At 41.8% G+C, this 21786-nt stretch overlaps 1 protein-coding gene across 2 annotated transcripts in view; it reads right to left on the bottom strand.

Moving 5' to 3' along the window:
- Positions 1-21786, bottom strand: part of LOC142464250 (receptor-type tyrosine-protein phosphatase beta-like) — a 158311-nt gene that overhangs the window by 87615 nt on the left and 48910 nt on the right. The window contains exons 8-16 of one of the 2 annotated variants that reach the window (XM_075567664.1): positions 19914-20168; positions 19164-19433; positions 18470-18730; positions 17441-17695; positions 11835-12104; positions 10882-11145; positions 8641-8901; positions 1039-1305; positions 304-582 (exon numbers count right to left, since the gene is read on the bottom strand). In XM_075567664.1, the coding sequence (XP_075423779.1) occupies positions 304-582; positions 1039-1305; positions 8641-8901; positions 10882-11145; positions 11835-12104; positions 17441-17695; positions 18470-18730; positions 19164-19433; positions 19914-20168 (2382 nt within the window). The remainder of the gene's footprint in view (positions 1-303; positions 583-1038; positions 1306-8640; positions 8902-10881; positions 11146-11834; positions 12105-17440; positions 17696-18469; positions 18731-19163; positions 19434-19913; positions 20169-21786) is intronic. The other variant, XM_075567665.1, reaches the window with a different exon arrangement.

Here is a 21786-nt window from a genome sequence, read left to right on the forward strand (position 1 = left end):
CTCATTTAAAACTAAGAAACAATAATATTGTTAGTGTATTCAATATATTTTAAGTACAGTATTGTTACTGTGAAGTTGTGGACATGGTCAGCTCACTGTCACCCAATTAGTAGCATAATATTTCATTCAGATCGCTCTCAGGCATTTACAACAACGGCCCACTGAAGCGAAACAAACAGACACGTACTTTACGCCCAACTTTAGGATTGCGACTGATGGGAAATGCCGTCTCTGATATTCTTTAATAAACAGATAATTAGAATGAGTAACATTATTCCAGGTCAGCAGTTAGCCGGTACTCACCTGTGCAGGTGGTTAGGGAAACAGAATCTCCTTCAGTGACATTGTCCGCTCTTGCAAATACAGTAAATATATATGTTTCACCCGGCGTCAGGTTACTTATTGTCAGATTATTTACTGCAGTTACCGATTCATTTACCACTACTGCAGACGATGGTGAACTTGTGTTTGTCTGTACTCTGTAGGTATAATTACTGTTATACTCCTCAGGTTTATCCCAGCTCAGGGGAACAGAGTTTGATGTTACATTATCAGCTCGGAGATTTTTCACCGGATACGGTCCTATTATAACACAAAAAAGAGGTTTCACCTTCACATGCTTATGGGAGAATAGAGAACGTTATACACAAGCCATACATACTACTTTAGTAGTCATTGGGGACCCTAAGAGGTTGGAAATCTTGTAACATAACTACTTGTTGGTCCAATAAAAGGTATCACACCCCCACTCCCTCTCCCTCCTCTGTTAAAACATGGATGAAAGGACCAACACGGTCCCCCACCCTTCTGTGCTTACCTGAGGTTATCTACTACTAAATCATCCATGATCTTTTGACATTGTGTAACCTTAGCAAAAACGTTAATCATTATTTAGTCAATAGATCAATTGAAGAAGATAAAAAGCATCTTTACAGTAGCTGCCTGAGAAACTTTGAGGACAGAGGTGCTACCCCGGGTGACACATAACAGGAGGCAAATAACAAAATTACAGAAGATAGATAAATGCTGAACACCTACCTGTGGTCTCATCGCTGCTCACAGGTAAACTCTGATACTGCCGGGCTCCAACTGTTACTACAGTAATTGTGTATTTAGTCCCAGATCTGAGGCTCTGAAGGGTGACAGATGCTGTGTTACTTGAAACGCTCCAAGCGCCTGAAGAACTCCTATAGGTTATATTAAAAGTCTTTGTCACATTGGACATATTTATTGGGTCTCCCCAGGACAGGGAAATGCTGTTTGTTCCATTGTTGGTAAAGGTTAGGTTTCCTGGTTTGGAGGGATCTGTTAAACACAAGAGAGTTAACAGCAAATTAGTTAAAAACCTCTACACCATATATTAGCTGAGAATGAGAATTCATTCATTTAAATGTATCAATTTGGAACCATGTGTAGCTACACTAAGTTTAATTATTGTGATATTTATACCGTTTTTTTAAGCTTTCTACTTGAAATACTAGTTTCTTAACTTACCGTACGTGTTTATGTTTCTTAGTATTTTTTATTCCTTCTACAATTTAAAAAAGGCTGAATTAAACATTGCAATTACATGGAGAAATCATTTTTTGGGGAAGGTAACCGAGTAAGTGCAGGAATACATAAAATTACAATCCAGAGAACAAATGCAGGTAAAATGTAACCCTTGTTGGTAGAAGTGAATGAAAACAAATGCTAAATATATTTAACATTGGGGGAAATCCTATTTTCTACTGTATCTTAGAAATATTGTATACAAAATGTATGTTTAGAATCCATAAAGGGAGCGATGATTCCTAAAATAAATCCATTTATCTTTAAATAGATGGAATTGTAGATTTTTCAAAAATAAGTGGTACCCCGTACCCCATAATGTCATCACACTACTGTATCTGGCCATTGGAAGATGGTTTAGATGTAGACCAAAGTCCTTGTAGCAGTATTTGGTTCTGGAGAAATGTAGACTTGTTGCAGGTTGTGATTCCCTTTGAAGGATCACAATGAGAGTTCTTCATACAGATGTAGCCAACGTTATACAACCCATAAAGCGCTGCAGTGGGACATACCCAGCGCACCAGTAGGGGAAGCGGCCATTGTTTTGAATTGGCTGAGTGCGAGAAGGGGGCGGGACTATCGCTTTCTGTCACTCCCGGGAGCGCTCCCCCGAGTGCAATGACGCTGCCTACATTATTGTGCACAGAGGTTTCCTAACCTCACAGGTCTCTTCTTCGTAACAAAGACGCAGAACAAAGACACGACTGTACACCTGAGGAAGAAACGCGTGAGGTTTGGAAAGCTCTGCGCTTGATAATCTATAAATAACTCCTGTGTTGGTCCTTTAGAAGGTATCACAACCTGCAGCAAATCTACAGTGGTTCTGTGGTAACGTGAATACAGTTTCCTATGAAATTCTGATGCGCTCAGCGGGTATAACTGCGCGATTTCTGCGCCTCCTTCTCATAAGAGAAAATGTCTGCTTCTCCCGCTGGCACATTGTGTATGTCCCACAGCAGTGCGCCACTGGTAGGTATTAGTATGAGAGTGACTGCGCCGTGTAAATGGCATGTTAATTATATGGGGATTTTATGAGCATGCTCCGCCTGGCAAGGTTCACTAAACGCTGATGTGTGATATCGCACCCCTATGTTTAGTTAACTACCAGTCAAGTAAATGAGTTAGCAGTTCATTGGTATGCGATACCCGGCATCTGCATTTAGTGAACCCCAATCTATATGTGTCTATATACTGTAAGTGGGTAGGTGGATGCGAGTGTATGTGAGAGTAGGGTCATGTGCATGTGGGTGTAAGTGTAGGTGGCTGTTAGCGTTAGTATGTATATGTGGGTGTAAGTGTAGGTGGCTGTTAGCGTTAGTATGTATATGTGGGTGTAAGTGTAGGTGACTGTTAGCGTTAGTATGTGCATGTGGGTGTAAGTGTAGGTGGCTGTTAGCGTTAGTATGTATATGTGGGTGTAAGTGTAGGTGGCTGTTAGCGTTAGTATGTATATGTGGGTGTAAGTGTAGGTGGCTGTTAGCGTTAGTATGTATATGTGGGTGTAAGTGTAGGTGGCTGTTAGCGTTAGTATGTATATGTGGGTGTAAGTGTAGGTGGCTGTTAGCGTTAGTATGTATATGTGGGTGTAAGTGTAGGTGGCTGTTAGCGTTAGTATGTATATGTGGGTGTAAGTGTAGGTGGCTGTTAGCGTTAGTATGTATATGTGGGTGTAAGTGTAGGTGGCTGTTAGCGTTAGTATGTATATGTGGGTGTAAGTGTAGGTGACTGTTAGCGTTAGTATGTGCATGTGGGTGTAAGTGTAGGTGGCTGTTAGCGTTAGTATGTATATGTGGGTGTAAGTGTAGGTGGCTGTTAGCGTTAGTATGTATATGTGGGTGTAAGTGTAGGTGGCTGTTAGCGTTAGTATGTGCATGTGGGTGTAAGTGTAGGTGGCTGTTAGCGTTAGTATGTGCATGTGAGTGTAAGTGTAGGTGGCTGTTAGCGTTAGTATGTATATGTGGGTGTAAGTGTAGGTGGTTGTTAACGTTAGTATGTATATGTGGGTGTAAGTGTAGGTGGCTGTTAGCGTTAGTATGTATATGTGGGTGTAAGTGTAGGTGGCTGTTAGCGTTAGAATGTATATGTGGGTGTAAGTGTAGGTGGCTGTTAGCGTTAGTATGTATATGTGGGTGTAAGTGTAGGTGGCTGTTAGCGTTAGTATGTATATGTGGGTATAAGTGTAGGTGGCTGTTAGCGTTAGTATGTATATGTGGGTGTAAGTGTAGGTGGCTGTTAGCGTTAGAATGTATATGTGGGTGTAAGTGTAGGTGGCTGTTAGCGTTAGTATGTTTATGTGGGTGTAAGTGTAGGTGGCTGTTAGCGTTAGTATGTATATGTGGGTGTAAGTGTAGGTGGCTGTTAGCGTTAGTATGTGCATGTGGGTGTAAGTGTAGGTGGCTGTTAGCGTTAGTATGTATATATGGGTGTAAGTGTAGGTGGCTGTTAGCGTTAGTATGTATATGTGGGTGTAAGTGTAGGTGGCTGTTAGCGTTAGTATGTATATGTGGGTGTAAGTGTAGGTGGCTGTTAGCGTTAGTATGTATATGTGGGTGTAAGTGTAGGTGGCTGTTAGCGTTAGTATGTATATGTGGGTGTAAGTGTAGGTGGCAGTTAGCGTTAGTATGTATATGTGGGTGTAAGTGTAGGTGGCTGTTAGCGTTAGTATGTATATGTGGGTGTAAGTGTAAGTGGCTGTTAGCGTTAGTATGTATAAGTGGGTGTAAGTGTAGGTGGCTGTTAGCGTTAGTATGTATATGTGGGTGTAAGTGTAGGTGGCTGTTAGCGTTAGTATGTATATGTGGGTGTAAGTGTAGGTGGCTGTTAGCGTTAGAATGTATATGTGGGTGTAAGTGTAGGTGGCTGTTAGCGTTAGTATGTATATGTGGGTGTAAGTGTAGGTGGCTGTTAGCGTTAGTATGTATATGTGGGTGTAAGTGTAGGTGGCTGTTAGCGTTAGTATGTATATGTGGGTGTAAGTGTAGGTGGCTGTTAGCGTTAGTATGTATATGTGGGTGTAAGTGTAGGTGGCTGTTAGCGTTAGTATGTGCATGTGGGTGTAAGTGTAGGTGGCTGTTAGTGTTAGTATGTATATGTGGGTGTAAGTGTAGGTGGCTGTTAGCGTTAGTATGTGCATGTGGGTGTAAGTGTAGGTGGCTGTTAGCGTTAGTATGTATATGTGGGTGTAAGTGTAGGTGGCTGTTAGCGTTAGAATGTATATGTGGGTGTAAGTGTAGGTGGCTGTTAGCGTTAGTATGTATATGTGGGTGTAAGTGTAGGTGGCTGTTAGCGTTAGTATGTGCATGTGGGTGTAAGTGTAGGTGGCTGTTAGCGTTAGTATGTATATGTGGGTGTAAGTGTAGGTGGCTGTTAGCGTTAGTATGTATATGTGGGTGTAAGTGTAGGTGGCTGTTAGCGTTAGTATGTATATGTGGGTGTAAGTGTAGGTGGCTGTTAGCGTTAATATGTATATGTGGGTGTAAGTGTAGGTGGCTGTTAGCGTTAGTATGTATATGTGGGTGTAATTGTAGGTGACTGTTAGAATTAGTATGTATATGTGGGTGTAAGTGTAGGTGGCTGTTAGCGTTAGTATGTATATGTGGGTGTAAATGTAGGTGGCTGTTAGCGTTAGTATGTATATGTGGGTTAAGTGTAGGTGGCTGTTAGCGTTAGTATGTATATGTGGGTGTAAGTGTAGGTGGCTGTTAGCGTTAGTATGTATATGTGGGTGTACGTGTAGGTGGCTGTTAGCGTTAGTATGTATATGTGGGTGTACGTGTAGGTGGCTGTTAGCGTTAGTATGTATATGTGGGTGTAAGTGTAGGTGGCTGTTAGCGTTAGTATGTATATGTGGGTGTACGTGTAGGTGGCTGTTAGCGTTAGTATGTATATGTGGGTGTACGTGTAGGTGGCTGTTAGCGTTAGTATGTATATGTGGGTGTACGTGTAGGTGGCTGTTAGCGTTAGTATGTATATGTGGGTTAAGTGTAGGTGGCTGTTAGCGTTAGTATGTATATGTGGGTGTAAGTGTAGGTGGCTGTTAGCGTTAGTATGTATATGTGGGTGTAAGTGTAGGTGGCTGTTAGCGTTAGTATGTATATGTGGGTGTACGTGTAGGTGGCTGTTAGCGTTAGTATGTATATGTGGGTGTAAGTGTAGGTGGCTGTTAGCGTTAGTATGTATATGTGGGTGTAAGTGTAGGTGGCTGTTAGCGTTAGTATGTATATGTGGGTGTACGTGTAGGTGGCTGTTAGCGTTAGTATGTATATGTGGGTGTAAGTGTAGGTGGCTGTTAGCGTTAGTATGTATATGTGGGTGTACGTGTAGGTGGCTGTTAGCGTTAGTATGTATATGTGGGTGTAAGTGTAGGTAGCTGTTAGCGTTCGTATGTATATGTGGGTGTAAGTGTAGGTGGCTGTTAGCGTTAGTATGTATATGTGGGTGTAAGTGTAGGTGGCTGTTAGCGTTAGTATGTATATGTGGGTGTAAGTGTAGGTGGCTGTTAGCGTTAGTATGTATATGTGGATTTGTGTGAATGTTCATTCATATTTGCATAAAGGAGTGAGGATAAATGAGCATTAGGAGTAAATGAGCTGTGATCTTCCATGTCTGCTGCCAAAGAAAAGTCCAACTGAAGCACCTGGACCTGAAGATTTAGAGGGTGTCTATATTGTCGAAGCGGCCGTTCCGGTCTTTTCATCTGCAAATCCCAACCGACTTCAGAGACAACACTGAATTACCCCCTAACATGACTGAACCAACTTGCTGGTTACCGATGAATAAGGTGAGGGGGTTAGTCACTAAACCGCAATAGCTGTAATTGTGAACAGCTAGTTTAAGGCTGTAGTACAAACTGCCGTTTAAAAAACTAAATTCCATTCGATATGTGCATCAATACACTCTGCGCACTGACAAGTGATTGGCTAAGCTGCAGATCGATCCGTTCTCCTGTAATCGATCGCTGAAGATTCGGCTCGGGTTTTTTTTTATATCACTGTTACTGCTGCAAAACAGTACCCACAATGCAAAGTTGTGTGTGAAAGATCATGTGACCAGGCAGTTACTAGATATAATTGGTGCACTGCTAGAGAGTGGGCGGGGCTCAAGAGCCAGAGCCTGTCTCAGAAGGGGAAGGGGGTGTGACTTTGTAAATGGTTTCTATAGAAACAATAATGCTTCCTTCTTTAGAATACATTTAAAATGTATTTAAACATTGTTTTAAAAAAATGCTAACAGGATTTGACTCCTCCCCCTGATGAAGCGCGTCATCCGCGCGAAACACGTGTCGGGTGTTTGCTGACGTCATGACGGCGACGTCACTGTAGGAGCGACTGCAAAGACACTCTCAGCCATCTGAAACGGGTTGTATTCCTTTATTCTCCTGGTATAGGCTAGCCGGTTTTCAGCTCCCTGAAGCTGGGACTTATTATACCTCCCTCCTTGTGGGCTTTGGCAATTCGCCAACCACGGGCTTTGTTGCGGCTGTAACGGCAGCCATCTGTGTTTAAGGAGTTTCTAGCTTTGTGAGCTAACTTGGCAGAGGTGTGAATTGCGAGACGGATAAGCCATTACCCTCTTGGGGTCTGTGATTATACTGTTGCATATAGGACTGCATTATCCACAGTATATATATCCTTGGTTTACCCTACACGTAGCACATAGTGCTGATATTTACCAACCTAGGAATACTCTGTCACTTACCCATTCCCAGCCAATCACACAGACTGCAGTACTCCAGCTACACACGCTATAGGGTCCACACCCTGGTTATTGCAACACAGTTCTAGGAGTATATACACCAGTAGGAATACCACTCCTATATACCCAGACTCAGTGGCTATATGTGTCCCTAAGTTTGCAGGAGCCTATGGGGTGCACCCTGCAATTATAAAGGTTTAATAGTACTATAAGCACCTCCATTAGGACTCCATTCGCTCCTTTTAGGGGTCCAGTTCATACCCATTTTTATCTATTTGAGTGTCTATTATTGAATTATGTAATAAAACTTTTTTATTTTTTGCGCCGCTTTCGCCTTTTAGTTTCTGGTATGGGGGATATTTTACCCTACTACTTCTGAAACATTTACATACAGTTTAGAGTGCAGTTATAGGGGTACTTCTTGAACTTCTCTGTTCAAATCCTGTTTGCATTATAACCCACCCCTTGCACCTACTTTTTAAGGACAATTGGTTAATTAGGTGAGCAGTTCTTCAATACCCCTTTTGTTTAAAAAAATGCTACAAGTATTTTCTCATAGTACAGAAATTATTTATTTAAAAAAAAAACACACATGTAGGATATTGCTTTAAACATTGCTCAAACTGCAGCTTTAAATTCAAAGTTCCAGTAGCCGTATTAGTCCTGGAGGAATGTAGATCAGTTGTAGCTTGTGATACTTTTTAGGTTTTTAGTCACTTGTTTTTTTAATCCCGCCCTTTTGTAATTTATTTTTTTATTTTTATGACAATAGCTAAATATGTTTTTTATTGGATTTATAATTACATTCGAAGCCTCTTTTGTGATTCTATTGTTAGAAAAATATTTTAAGGAGATTCCTTTTGGGGACATTACTAGCATCATGAAGATTACTATTATTCATTTGGGATCTGATAATCTTACGCTAGTCTATAAAAATGCATATTGGTCCCTTATATATAACAGATTATTAACCCAATGGTTATCGGATAAGTGTCAAAGAGTGACCGGTGTGGGGGGGAGGGGGGCGCAAAATGTTGGGGCACACTACCATGTGTAATGGGCGTGTAGCAGCAGGTTACCTGATAAATAACAATCTATCGTCTAATTTAAGATGTAGAAAAGTAATGTTGTGCATTATACGATACGCTGCGTGACGCAAAGTGCGACAACCAACCTATTAGCCCTAATCCTCCCAGCTGCCGCCACAAATACCATCCAGAGACTCCCCTGTTCATTCTATTAATGTTGAGTTATTACTTCAACAATATCAGCTAACGAGAGAAGACATAATTATCTGTTAATATTCTAAACATCAGAATCTGACAAGAACTGCAAGACCTTTTCATGAGACGATGACGATGGTACAATGAGAACAAAACACATTGCTGTACTTACATGTTGCCTCAACCAATGGAGCTGATGGCTGGCTGCAGTTACCGCTAACTGTTAGTATAATGATGGAGTATTCTCGGCCTGGTAGTAAGTCTGTGAAATTCACATGTGTAGAATCTGTTTGCTTTGTTATATTTATGGCTCCTGTGAGAATAACTTTGTAAGAATCCACTTTCCCTGCTGGTTTCGTCCAATTAACTTCAAGGAAACTTGTAGAATTCTTGTTGTTCACCGTGATATTCTGGGATGCCAATAAACCAGGCACTAAAAGAGAGCACATTCAAACCCATATTAAACATGCCTTTTATGCAGTTACAGTTCTTACACTGTGAATAGTATACGTTCTGGGACCTTGTAATTAAGGAGCTGATATTTTCAACCAAAGACATTGTAGAAATCCCTTAGTCTTCTGCTTTAACAACTGGATTATAGGAGAGAGCGACATTGTGATGTAGCCATATTCACTGCTGTGTATAGTGCCAGAACTAGCCACCGAAATATAACATGTACATCACAGAGCATACAAGGTCAGTGTTGTTTCATCCAGGAGAGCTATTCTGTGAGCCAGATCTAAAACCCCAGAAAATAAAATATCTTATTTGTGTTAAAAAGAACTTACAAATTATTCTGCCACGCAGCAATATATCTAAGGACCTTCTATCCAGGTGACTTAAAAATGCAAACAACAAGAGACAGGGGGTGCCCAATGCTACATCCCATTGACAAAACATATATGATGAAAAGTATAAAGTAAACTACTTCAATAATAATAATATTAAATACTTGGTTATTTGGTTAACCCTTTGGCCAAGTGTATTAAGCCTGCATACCAACGTCAAGGTATAACCAAATTAATGCAGGTCCTACACTACACTAATAACGAAGTATTTAATATTATTATTATTATTATTATTGAAGTATTTTACTTTATACTTTTCATCATATATGTTTTGTCAATGGGATGTAGCATTGGGCACCCCCTGTCTCTTGCTGTATGCCATTGCCACGCTCAGGAGCTCTGTGGTTGACATAAATATATATTCATCATGTGGTGGGTGTGGGAGTTTGAGCGTGCTGGGAATGTGTGTTAATCTTTGACTTAAAAATGCAATACCACTTTTATTTTATTTTTATCAAACCTCTACTCATGTTTTAACCTGTTTGGCATATCTATCCTATCTAAAGAAATATTTCAATCATTTTGTAACATCTTATTAAGGAACAATGCAGGTTATTTGGGGTTATCCATTTAAATGCGATGTACTTGTACATGGATCTAACACAGTGTTAAATAACCCCAATGTCTCGGGGTGTATTGTATAACCAAAGGGTTCTCAACATTTCATCGCTGACCCTTTCAGCATCAATATTCCTGTGTACGCCGATCACATTTACTCAGCCATGTACATCAGTACAGTATATTTATTTATCTCCTATATTCAGCACGGACAGGCTGCTAATGATACAAAAGCCACAGACTGCAAGAGAACAGTTGGTAACAGGGATTTTTTTTAACAGTCTTGTGGATCACTGTCTTTGATGACCACAGTTTGAGAAAACCTATTATACTCTGACTTTTAAACACACTCAAAGTGTCTCTCAGAATGAGGCCTTATTGATGCAGCGGCCGTTATTGGAACACTTCACGCCTCATGTACATCAGAATCCCGATTTGAAACCGCGGGATGAATTCCAGCCTCCCCGCACTAAGATGCGAGCGCAGAAAAACGAATTTTAGTGTTCTGGCTTTTAAAACATGAAATTGACACAGTAACACAGTGGCACAGTAGCACAGTAACACAGTAACACAGTAACACAGTGACACAGTAACACAGTAACACAGTAGCACAGTAGCACAGTGACACAGTGGCACAGTAACACAGTACCACAGTAACACAGTAGCACAGTGACACAGTAGCACAGTGACACAGTAACACAGTGACACAGTATCACAGTGACACAGTAGCACAGTAGCACAGTGACACAGTAACACAGTACTGTACACATTACAATTCATCCATTTTATTGCAAACGAAGAAACAGAATCCATGAAATTCAAACAAAACATCCGCGATAAGCGCGGGTGCCTGGGGCGATAAGCGCGGGTGCCTGGGGCGATAAGAGCGTGTGCCTGGGGCGATTGGCCGCATTCATGCTGCGTGGGGAACAGCAGAGAACTCAAAATCGGCGCCGTGATGTGTTCGAATAACGGCCGCTGCATCAGTACCATCAATGTGTACTCACCTGCACAGGTAGTGACTGAGAGCGATTCTCCTTCAGTGACATTGTCTGCTCTGGTAAATACAGAGAATGTATATGTTTCCCCAGCTGTCAGGCTACTTATTGTAGCAGATTCATTTGTCACTATTATAGATGATGATGATACACTTGTGTTGGTTTGTACTCTGTAGGTATAATAACTGTTATACTCATCAGGTTTATCCCAAATCATTGAAATTACATTTGAAGTCACATTTCTGGTTTGGAGCTTTGTCACTTGTTTCGGTTCTACAAAAAAAAAAGTGTATTGTTTCATTTAGTTAAAAGAGAAGCAAAATAGCAATAGAAATCCTATATTATTATTATCTTGGATCTTCAGGAACTCATAAACATTGAAACTATTCATAGTTTTATTACTGACCAATTGTAACCATGAGAACTTATTTTTCTTATCTACAAATTCCAATACAGTAATACCATCAGGGAACCTAAGGAAAAGCTCTGAAAGCTTTGACCCTTTAGCCTGAATGGGCAGCAAGGCGCCTTCCAGCTCCGGAAGGGGTCTTACTGCAGAAGACTGCTCAGTAAATATGGCTGATAATGTAAACTTAATCACCATATAATCCAAAGTAAATACTTCACTTTGCATATTACCCACTATTTCACATGCAGCACCACGGCTCCCTTCTTTCTCTCCATTACTGCGTTGCAAATGCGGATTAACATTGAGGTTTGTTATAATAACATGCATGAGCATTATATTAGGTTTCACTTTGAAAGTTCACAGTTTATGATCATTTTGGTTTCACTTAAATGTAAAACATAATTCCTCCTGATAACACCAGGACAACAGCTGTCAGTTATATAACCCAATGGTTCCAGTACAACTGAAGCTGCAAGGGGACCTGCTGTATATTATAACAGGTGCTAATAAAGGGGAAACATCCTGCAGGAGATAGAAATAAATGAGAACCTACTTGTGGTCACAGTGTTGCTCACAGGTAAACTCTGATACGGCCGGACTCCAATTGTTACTACAGTAATTGTGTAGTTAGTCCCAGATCTGAGGCTCTGAAGGGTGACAGATGCTGTGTTACTTGAGATGCTCCAAGTAACGCCTGAAGAATTCCTATAGGTTATATTAAAAGTCTTGACCACGCCGGTCATATTTAGTGGGTCTCCCCAGGAAAAGGAAATGCTGTTTGTTCCAGTGTTGGTAACGTTTAAGGGGCCGGGTTGAGAGGGATCTGTTAAAATGATAAAGATATTAGTTAAAACCCCTCCTATTCAATACAATTAGAAAATATGAAGACTGAATATATTCATAAGAGAGAAAGAAATACAGTTCTGTGTTGCAGTGCTTCAGAGCTGTAGATAGAGCAGCGTATGTGAATGTGAAGCTGATGGTTAAACTTGCTTGAAGATGGAGAATTAATACACCTGTGAGTGTCCGATATGAAGATGGAGAATTAATACACCTGTGAGTGTCCGATATGAAGATGGAGAATTAATACACCTGTGAGTGTCCGATATGAAGATGGAGAATTAATACACCTGTGAGTGTCCGATATGAAGATGGAGAATTAATACACTTGTGAGTGTCCGATATGAAGATGGAGAATTAATACACCTGAGTGTCCGATATGAAGATGGAGAATTAATACACCTGTGAGTGTCGATATGAAGATGGAGAATTAATACACCTGTGAGTGTCCGATATGAAGATGGAGAATTAATACACCTGTGAGTGTCCGATATGAAGATGGAGAATTAATAACCTGTGAGTGTCCGATATGAAGATGGAGAATTAATACACCTGTGAGTGTCCGATATGAAGATGGAGAATTAATACACCTGTGAGTGTCGATATGAAGATGGAGAATTAATACACCTGTGAGTGTCTGATATGAAGATGGAGAATTAATACACCTGTGAGTGTCCGATATGAAGATGGAGAATTAATACACCTGTGAGTGTCCGATACGAAGATATTGGGGCCTATTCTATTCTATAAACTTCGATGACCAACTCATTGAAGATTTTGAGCTGTTCTCGCAACATTTTGCTAGGTAGCTATTCAGAAAGCCTCGATCAGTTGGTGAAGTCGTGCTGGGAAAGCATTTTCTCATGATTTCTGGCTCCCGGCGAAACACATCGTGCGGAACCGGCGAGAAGCCCAAATTCGCAATTTTGATAAAATTGCGAAATCTTGATAATCTCATCGGGGCTGTGGAATTGCAATTTTATCAAAGATTCTTCTCGCCAGCTTTTACATGAGAGGGACTTAGAAAAAAAATGCATCTTTCCTGCATCGAATTGATGCCGGGGGTCTCAGGAGCTGATACACATTAATACTGCACCGGAGCCCCCCGGCATCAATCCAATGCATGAAAATGCATTTACAGGCAGCTTCATTACCTTAGCGGCTAACCGCTAAGGCAATCAAGGGGTTAACTACCAGGGGCAACAACCTCCTTCATCTTCCCCCTCTGCCCCTATTCAAGCTAGCCACAAAGGTAATGAAGTTGCTTTAATTTTCATTTTAATACTAGTGTGTGTGAGAAGGGGGTCTCCGGAGCTGAACCACGTTGATTTCCGGTCCGGGATCCCCTACTTCCCGAGATACAGGCCCCGTTATGGGGTGCCGGTATCCCCATGCAATGTTTAAATGTCCAGCGTCACATGACTGGTACATTTAAACGCAAAGGAGATACCGGCACCCCATATCAGGGCCTGTATCTCGGGAAGCAGGACGTCCCCGGACCTGAAATCAACGCGGTTCTGCTCCGGAGACCCCCTTCTCATGCACATTAGTATTAAAATTTAAACAAATAGCACTGTGATCGCATGTGAGAGATGTGCAGGTCTCGGCGGCTCTCTCTGTGCAGCTCTCTATGCAGCTCTGCAGCCAGAACGTGCGGGGTAGAACGTGGGAAAAATCTCAGAGGTGTTTGCTGCTTCGCCGAACGGTTTGGGCATTTTCCCACCGCACGGTTTGAGAGGGGTCCAGATTCTTTCTGAATACCCCGATAACTCAACTGACAAACCGTTTGGCGGGAACATGCCAAACCTTGCGATGTAGCAGCCAACTCGTTGAGGCTACTAGCATAGGCCCCATTGACTTGTACAGGCTGAAATAGAGGGGGTATATATATGACGCCCAAAGGAGGATAATAGCGCCAATGTCTGTTTTGGGGACAGCCACGGCTTGTTCTCCTCCTGTATGGACATACCAGCCCTAGATCACAAAATGCAATAAGTCTAGATTGTTTCTTCAGAAAGTCTCGAGAACTACAGGTATACGGTATTTGACAAACTCTTTGACATAGCGCCGTGAGCATGAAACGCATCAGAGTGGCCCACCTGCCAAATTTCCATGCTGTCACCACATTAATAAAGTTGTTTTTAATTGACTTTATTGTACCTTAGCCCCAGTGCTTTGCATGCTGTGCTCCACTTTTTTTGCCAATTTCGGATCTACCCTCTGAATATACTTATAGTCTGGTAAACTCTTCCAACCAAAAAGTTTCCTATAGTACATAATAGCCTAAATACTGTATAATAGAAAAAGAAAAGCCCCCCTGACGAAGCACGTGGTGCGAAACGCGTAGAGGTCACGACAGGTCATCCTGCGCGTGTTTGCTGAGAGGCTGAGACGGAGCCTGCCTGTGGCACAAGTGGTGTTTTTCAACTTCTGCGGTGCCGCGATCCGGATCCTATGCGGTCATCCGTGGACCCCCACTTCTGCCCCAGTGTGAGTGTTCGTTTCCCGTTGTCAGCGGTATGATAGTCCTCTCTGGCGGTTTCAACTTGAATCACCTTGGATTGTCGCTATTTTCTTTGGTTTTCCCTTCTTTTACATTGTATATACATTTTTTAGTGCACTGTGTGTGTTTTACTGTTTAGGGTTTCGATTTTTCAGAGTCCATATGTATGGTCACTGTATCTGGGCAGTTTAACTCCTTTAGCTGAGGAGGGGTTGGATCCTCTCAGTTTTATATGTGTATTTTTATTAATAAATAACATTATCTAATCCCTGGTGCGCATCTGTGCATTTTTTCTTTTTCTGTCTTTCAGGGTGTCCTCCCCCCTTTTTTAGGGGGGATCACCTTTTGAAGTGGGAGCATTTGGGGAGACGCTCCATGCACGTGCAGCAAAGGGATTTTCCATCTTTATTTCTGCAGCACGAGCGCTGAATATCCTTCTTTCTGCTTTAAATACTGTATAATGTTTAATAGTTATGATGTATCATTATAATACAGGTATACAGTATGAAGGAAGCAATTGAGAAGCACAGATTGATTACTTTAACATTTACAATGCAACACGACCTTCGGCATTTCCAGTCATGTGATCACTTCAATAGCAATCACATGACTATCAAGGCCCATATCCCACTCCCTGGGTGATGGAAACCACAATGATGTACCTGGTACATCAACGGACCTCTGTGTGAGGATTCGCCATCCTGAGGGTCGGAACTCACCTCCCCATCCTGCTGCATCTGGTGCTCGGGAGTTGCGATTCTATGGTGGTTCCACTGCGCGCATGTGGCTGACACTCAGTCTGGCCACCTCTCCGGGTCCGCCCCCAGTCTCCGCCCCACGCTCCAAAGACGGACATGCGCGGTGCGCGAGTGGCGCGCGATCGAGTGGTCACCTCCTGACGTCAGTGATGCGTACGGGACAAGCTCCTCCTGGACCCGCCTCCAGTCTCCGTTCACATTCTCGTGACGGGCATGCGCGGTGCGTGAGGGGCGCGTGATTGGGTCGCTAATGGGACGTAGCTCCACCCCTAGAGTTGATCGGGCTGAACAATAGGGCGCACATGCGCGACCCAGCAGCCTATCCCTGCGTTCCATCTTGTTCCTCCCCACTTCCCATTGGTGGGTGGTTCCTTTATATACCTGCTCAGTACTGACACACATCGCTGAGTATAACCTTATGTGACGCTGTATCTTGCTTCATCCTGCCTTGTGCCTTGCTGCCTCCTGCCTTGTACCTGCTGCTGCCTGACCCCTGCTTCATATCTGGACCCCACATCTCTCCTCTCCTGACCTTGGCAAAGTACTCCAACGATCCGCTACTCACCAATCCTGACCTTGGCAAAGTACTCCAACTATCCGCTATTCTCCAATCCTGACCTGGCAAGTATAACGACTATTCCACCTTCTATACTCCTGATCTGGCTTGCAAGAACATTCTAGGCGCGCCCTCGCGGTTGTGGGTTGGCGTTTATACAATTCTCTACCTCAGCCTCGCGGCCGCGCCTGGTTTGTGGTGAGCTACACGTTACACTCTGCCATAACGGGGCCCATTATGTACCAGACACATCATGAGACCATTCTAAAGGTTAATATGTCAACTACCCTAACCTTCCTAACACCAAACTACCAAATGCTCAATCAAGAATGAAATGGCTTGCATATATTGGTATTATGGTCGTCTCTGCTCTAAAAATGTAATGACAAAATAATATTGCTGAAATGAACATACTGTTGATATTACTGAAATGGACTGGAGGGTCTATGGAGAAGGTTTGATGGCAATGTTCAGTTTCCATTTGGTAAAATCTGTTATTTCTTTAGTATCCACTTTGTGTGTAGAAATGTGTGTGTTGTAGAGTTTCGCTTCTAAGTAGATTTACGACTGTGCCTGTAGTTTATGCCCACATTCCTAGAGTAAGGTGATACCTGGTTCCTATACAGAGCTGTTTGTATCAAGTTTTAACCAGGTTTTAATGATCTGTAAGATGTTTGGTCCAAGAACTAAGGAGTGGTTAGTATATTCTGCCTGGTAACCTCTTTAGAACAAAGGGGGAAGAAATGTATAAAAAAGCTGTTTTGGACACTCCCTGGCAGAGACTCTGATTTGACTTTTGTGGGTATGATCCTACTCTGCAATAAACTACTTATTATCAATCAACCCATGTTTGTGAGTTTGTGAGTTTGCAAACATTGACAGTAACCTGTGATACTTTGGGAATATGTAACAACTGTCGTAACTGGAGCAGTTATAAAAAGGGTGCAAATTGCGCTATTTTGACTCTGTCAATTTGTGTTAATGTATCAAGGTGCTTTGTTCCCATTTTGCTCCACTTACGCCAATTAGTATTTTGGGGAGCGGTTATAGGAGGAGTTAGGGGAGGAGACAGAGCTTTATTATAATCAAATCAATAAAAATATGCGCCTATTGAAACAGGAGACAGTGGTTGGGGGAGACATGTGTACACTCTCTCAGCATCTTCAATGACTGAAATGAGGCGACAGGCACTACCCCCCTCCCCCACCCCTCTACCCCCCCCCCCCCCCGCCCACATTTCCTATATTTTCCTTTCTCCCCTTTCCCACCCCTCTCACCATTACGGCGTAACATACTCTTGTTGTACTATGGTTCTGTTCGTGGTCATTTCCCACCCCACCAGTTTTTATGTACCCATTTCCCCCCTTCTTATTTTCTGTACCCCATCCACATTTTGATAAATAAGTAATAATAAAAACCTATAACTGGTGCAGTTTCCCTTTCTCTTTGTGTGATATAAAAAGTTACATCCAATTTAACACAATAATAACAATCATACTTACATGTTGCCTCTATCACTGGATCTGCGGGTTGGCTGCAGTTGCCGCTAACTGTTAGTATAATGATGGAGTATTCTCGGCCTGGTAGTAAGTCTGTGAAATTCACTTGTGTAGAATCAGTTTGCTTTGTTATATTTATGTCGCCTGTCAGGGAGACATTGTAATAATCCACTTTCCCTGCTGGTCTTGTCCAAGTGACTTCAAGGAAACTTATAGAATTCTTATTGCTCACTGTGATATTCTGACTTTTCCCGGGAACTAAAAAATAATAAAAGCAAAGATTTTAATTCTATTCACTTTTGTTAATGTCCAATATAATACTACAGTTGAATTGTAGCTTTGTGTTTAAAGGAACTTAACCTTTAACCGGCGTATAGAGAATTTAGGGCCTCATGCAGAGAGCAGCGCTAACAGGGAAAGCGGCATGTTTTGCCGAAATCTCCCTTTAGAAAGGCAGATAATGGCGAGTTTTAAAAAAAGCGCCTTTTTTTTTTCTTCTGAAACTCGCCGCGCGGCTGGAGAGAACCTAAATCTCTCCAGTGTTGAAAACGGCCGTATTCAGAGAGCCGCGAACGCCATCTAGTGGCTGTTCGTGCCAAAAAAAAGGCGCGATTTTCAACATTTTGCTTCGCCAGCAAGAACGCGATTTTTTTTCCCACTAGTTTCAACAGCGCTCATATCGCTGGTTGAAACTCTCAATATGCAGACAGGATTTTAAATGCAGTTTTATGCCCTTTCTGCATATGGAGAAAAAACTCTCCATTAAAGCTACTTTTTCTTAAACTCTCCAATTTATTCTAGCTCTGCTTTCTGCATAGGCCCCTGAATTATAGATGCAAAAATAGCTGCTGCCATCCACATGCATTGTATGTTATATAGTGAATGAAGTAGTATATTGCACTATTGCTGACCTTAGGAAGAGAGGGATCTCAGACTGATAGTAAATGCTGTCTCATATATTGTTAAAAAAAATTAACACAGATTATTAAAATAAGCAACACTTTTCCGTTTCAGCAGTCAGCCTGTACTCACCTGTGCAGGTAGTGACTGAGAGCGATTCTCCTTCAGTGACATTATCTGCCCTGGTAAATACAGAGAATGTATATGTTTCCCCAGCTGTCAGGTTACTTATTGTAACTGATTCATTTGTCACTATTATAGATGATGATACACTTGTGTTGGTTTGTACTCTGTAGGTATAATAACTGTTATACTCATCAGGTTTATCCCAGCTCAGGGGAACAGAGTTTGAAGTCACATTTCTAGATCGGAGCAGTTTCACGGGTTTTGGTTCTACAATAAAATACAATAGTATATAGCTTAGTATATTTAAATGAGTGTTAAAATAAAAATACAACCCCTATATTATTATTCTCTTGGAGCTTCACGAACTCACAAACTTGTTAACTTCTCACAATTTATTTTACTGACCATTTGTAACCAGGAAACTTGGTATTATTGGATTCTATCGATTAATACGACTCATCTGGCAACCTAAGAAAAAGCTCTGAAAACTTTAAGCCATTGACTTGAATGGGAAGAACATTTTAGTTTCACTTAACTGTAAAACATAATTTATCCTGATTGCACCAGGACAACAGCTGTCAGTTATATAACCCAATGGTTCCAGTACAACTGAAGCTGCAAGGGGGCCTGCTGTAATATTATAACAGGTGCTAATTAAGGGGAAACATCCTGCAGGAGATAGAAATAAATGAGAACCTACTTGTGGTCACAGTGTTGCTCACAGGTAAACTCTGATACTGCCGGACTCCAACTGTTACTACAGTAATTGTGTAGTTACTCCCAGATCTGAGGCTCTGAAGGGTGACAGATGCTGTGTTACTTGAGAGGCTCCAAGTAGCGCCTGAAGAATTCCTATAGGTTATATTAAAAGTCTTGACCACGCCGGTCATATTTAGTGGGTCTCCCCAGGAAAAGGAAATGCTGTTTGTTCCAGTGTTGGTAACGTTTAAGGGGCCGGGTTGAGAGGGATCTGTTAAAATTATCAAAATATTGGTTAAAACTCCACCTTTTTATATTCACTTAAATTATAAAATATTAAGATTGAATATATTTATAGAGTCCGGAAACACTTCCAACCATAATAACACATAATATCCTACATACTGTATAATGTATGATTGTTATGATGTATCATTATAATATATAATAGGCACTCCCCCCTCCACCTCCCCCCAACTTTCCTTTGTTTTCCCTTCTCCCCTTTCCCACCGCGCTCACCATTATGGTGTAACATACTGTACCCTTATTGTACTATGATTCAGGGTAATTTCCCACACCCACCAGTTTGTGCGTACCCGTGTTCCCCTTATTTTCTGTGCCCCATCCACATTTTGATCAATAATACGTTATAATAATAAATGTGCACCTATAACTGGGGCAGTTTCCCTTTCTCTTTGTGTGATATCAAAAGTTACATCCAATTTAACACAACAATAACAATCATACTTACATGTTGCCTCTATCACTGGATCTGCGGGCTGGCTGCAGTTGCCACTAACTGTTAGTATAATGATGGAGTATTCTCTGCCTGGTAGTAAGTCTGTGAAATTCACTTGTGTAGAATCAGTTTGCTTTGTTGTATTTATGTCGCCTGTCAGGGTGACATTGTAATAATCCACTTTCCCTGCTGGTCTTGTCCAGCTGACTTCAAGGAAACTTATAGAATTCTTATTGCTCACTGTGATATTCTGACTTTTCCCAGGAACTAAAAAATAATAAAAGCAAAGATTTTAATTCTATTCACTTTTGTTAATGTCCAATATAATACTACAGTTGAATTGTAGCTTTTTGTTTAAAAGAACTAAACCTTTAACCGGCGTATAGAGAATTTCATTATAGATGCAAAAATAGCTGCTGCCATCCACATGCATTGTATGTTATATAGTGAATGAAGTAGTATGTTGCAGTATTGCTGACCAGTGGAAGAGAGGGAACTGAGACTGATAGTAAATGCTGTCTCATATATTGTTAAAAAAAATTAACACAGAAAATCGACCTCTCTGCAGCATTTGACACCGTGGACCACCCTCTTCTCCTTCACAATCTCCATACTCTTGGCATTCCTAACAAAGCTCTCTCCTGGATCTCCTCTTACCTCTCCCAGTGTACTTTCAGTGTCTCTTTTGCAAACACCTCCTCCTCCTCTATCGATCTCTCTGTGGGGGTACCCCAGGGCTCTGTTCTGGGCCCTCTTCTCTTTACACACTTTCTCTAGGTGACCCAATCTCATCTCTTGGGTTCAAATATCACCTCTATGCTGATGACACACAAATTTACTTTTCAACCCCTAACCTTACACCTGCGGTACAGACCAAAGTTTCGGAATGTCTCTCCGCTATATCATCCTGGATGACCCTCCGCCGACTTAAACTAAACATGGCAAAAACACAGCTCCTCATACTTCCTCCCAAACCTGGCCCTACTACCTCCTTCCCCATTACTGTTGGAAGTACCATCATTCACCCAGTAGTCCAAGCACGCTGCCTAGGGGTCACACTCGACTCCTCTCTCACATTCTTTTCTCACATTCAAAATGTTTCTAAAACCTGACGCTTTTTCCTCCGCAATATTACAAACATACACCCTTTCCTCTGCTGCTCGACTGCTAAAACTTTGATTTAGGCCCTCATTCTCTCCCGTCTTGATTACTGTAATCTCCTGCTGTCTGGCCTTCCTGCCTCTCACCTGTCTCCCCTACAATCTATCCTAAACGCTGCTACCAGAATCACTCTGCTCTTTTCTAAATCTGTCTCAGCGTCTCCCGTGCTGAAATCCCTCTCCTGGCTTCCGATCAAATCCCGCATCTCACACTCAATTCGCCTACTCACTTTTAAAGCTTTACCCTCTTCTGCCCCTCCTTACATCTCAGCCCTAATTTCTCACTATACACCATCCCGGCTCTTGCGGTCTGCTCAAGGATGTCTTCTTTCTACCCCCTTTTTATCTAAAGCCCTCTCCCGCCTTAAACCCTTCTCACTGACTGCCCAACACCTCTGGAATGCCCTTCCCCTCAGTACCCGACTAGCACCCTCTCTATCCACCTTTAAGACCCACCTTAAGACACACTTGCTTAAGGAACCATATGAGTAGCTCGATAGCTGATAAGTAACACTTCTTACATTAACCTTGGCCCCTTGCAGACGCACTTACCAGAATGCCCTCCTACTGTCTCTGTACGTTCTTACTACCAACCAATTAGATTGTAAGCTCTTCAGAGCATGGACTCCTTTTCCTAAATGTTACTTTTAAGTCTGAAGCAATTCTTCCCTTTGTGTTATTTATATCTTATTAGGTGTTATTTATATCTTATTATTTATATGAGT

The sequence above is a fragment of the Ascaphus truei genome, chromosome 12 (assembly GCF_040206685.1).
Source record: "Ascaphus truei isolate aAscTru1 chromosome 12, aAscTru1.hap1, whole genome shotgun sequence".
Lineage (NCBI taxonomy): Eukaryota > Metazoa > Chordata > Amphibia > Anura > Ascaphidae > Ascaphus > Ascaphus truei.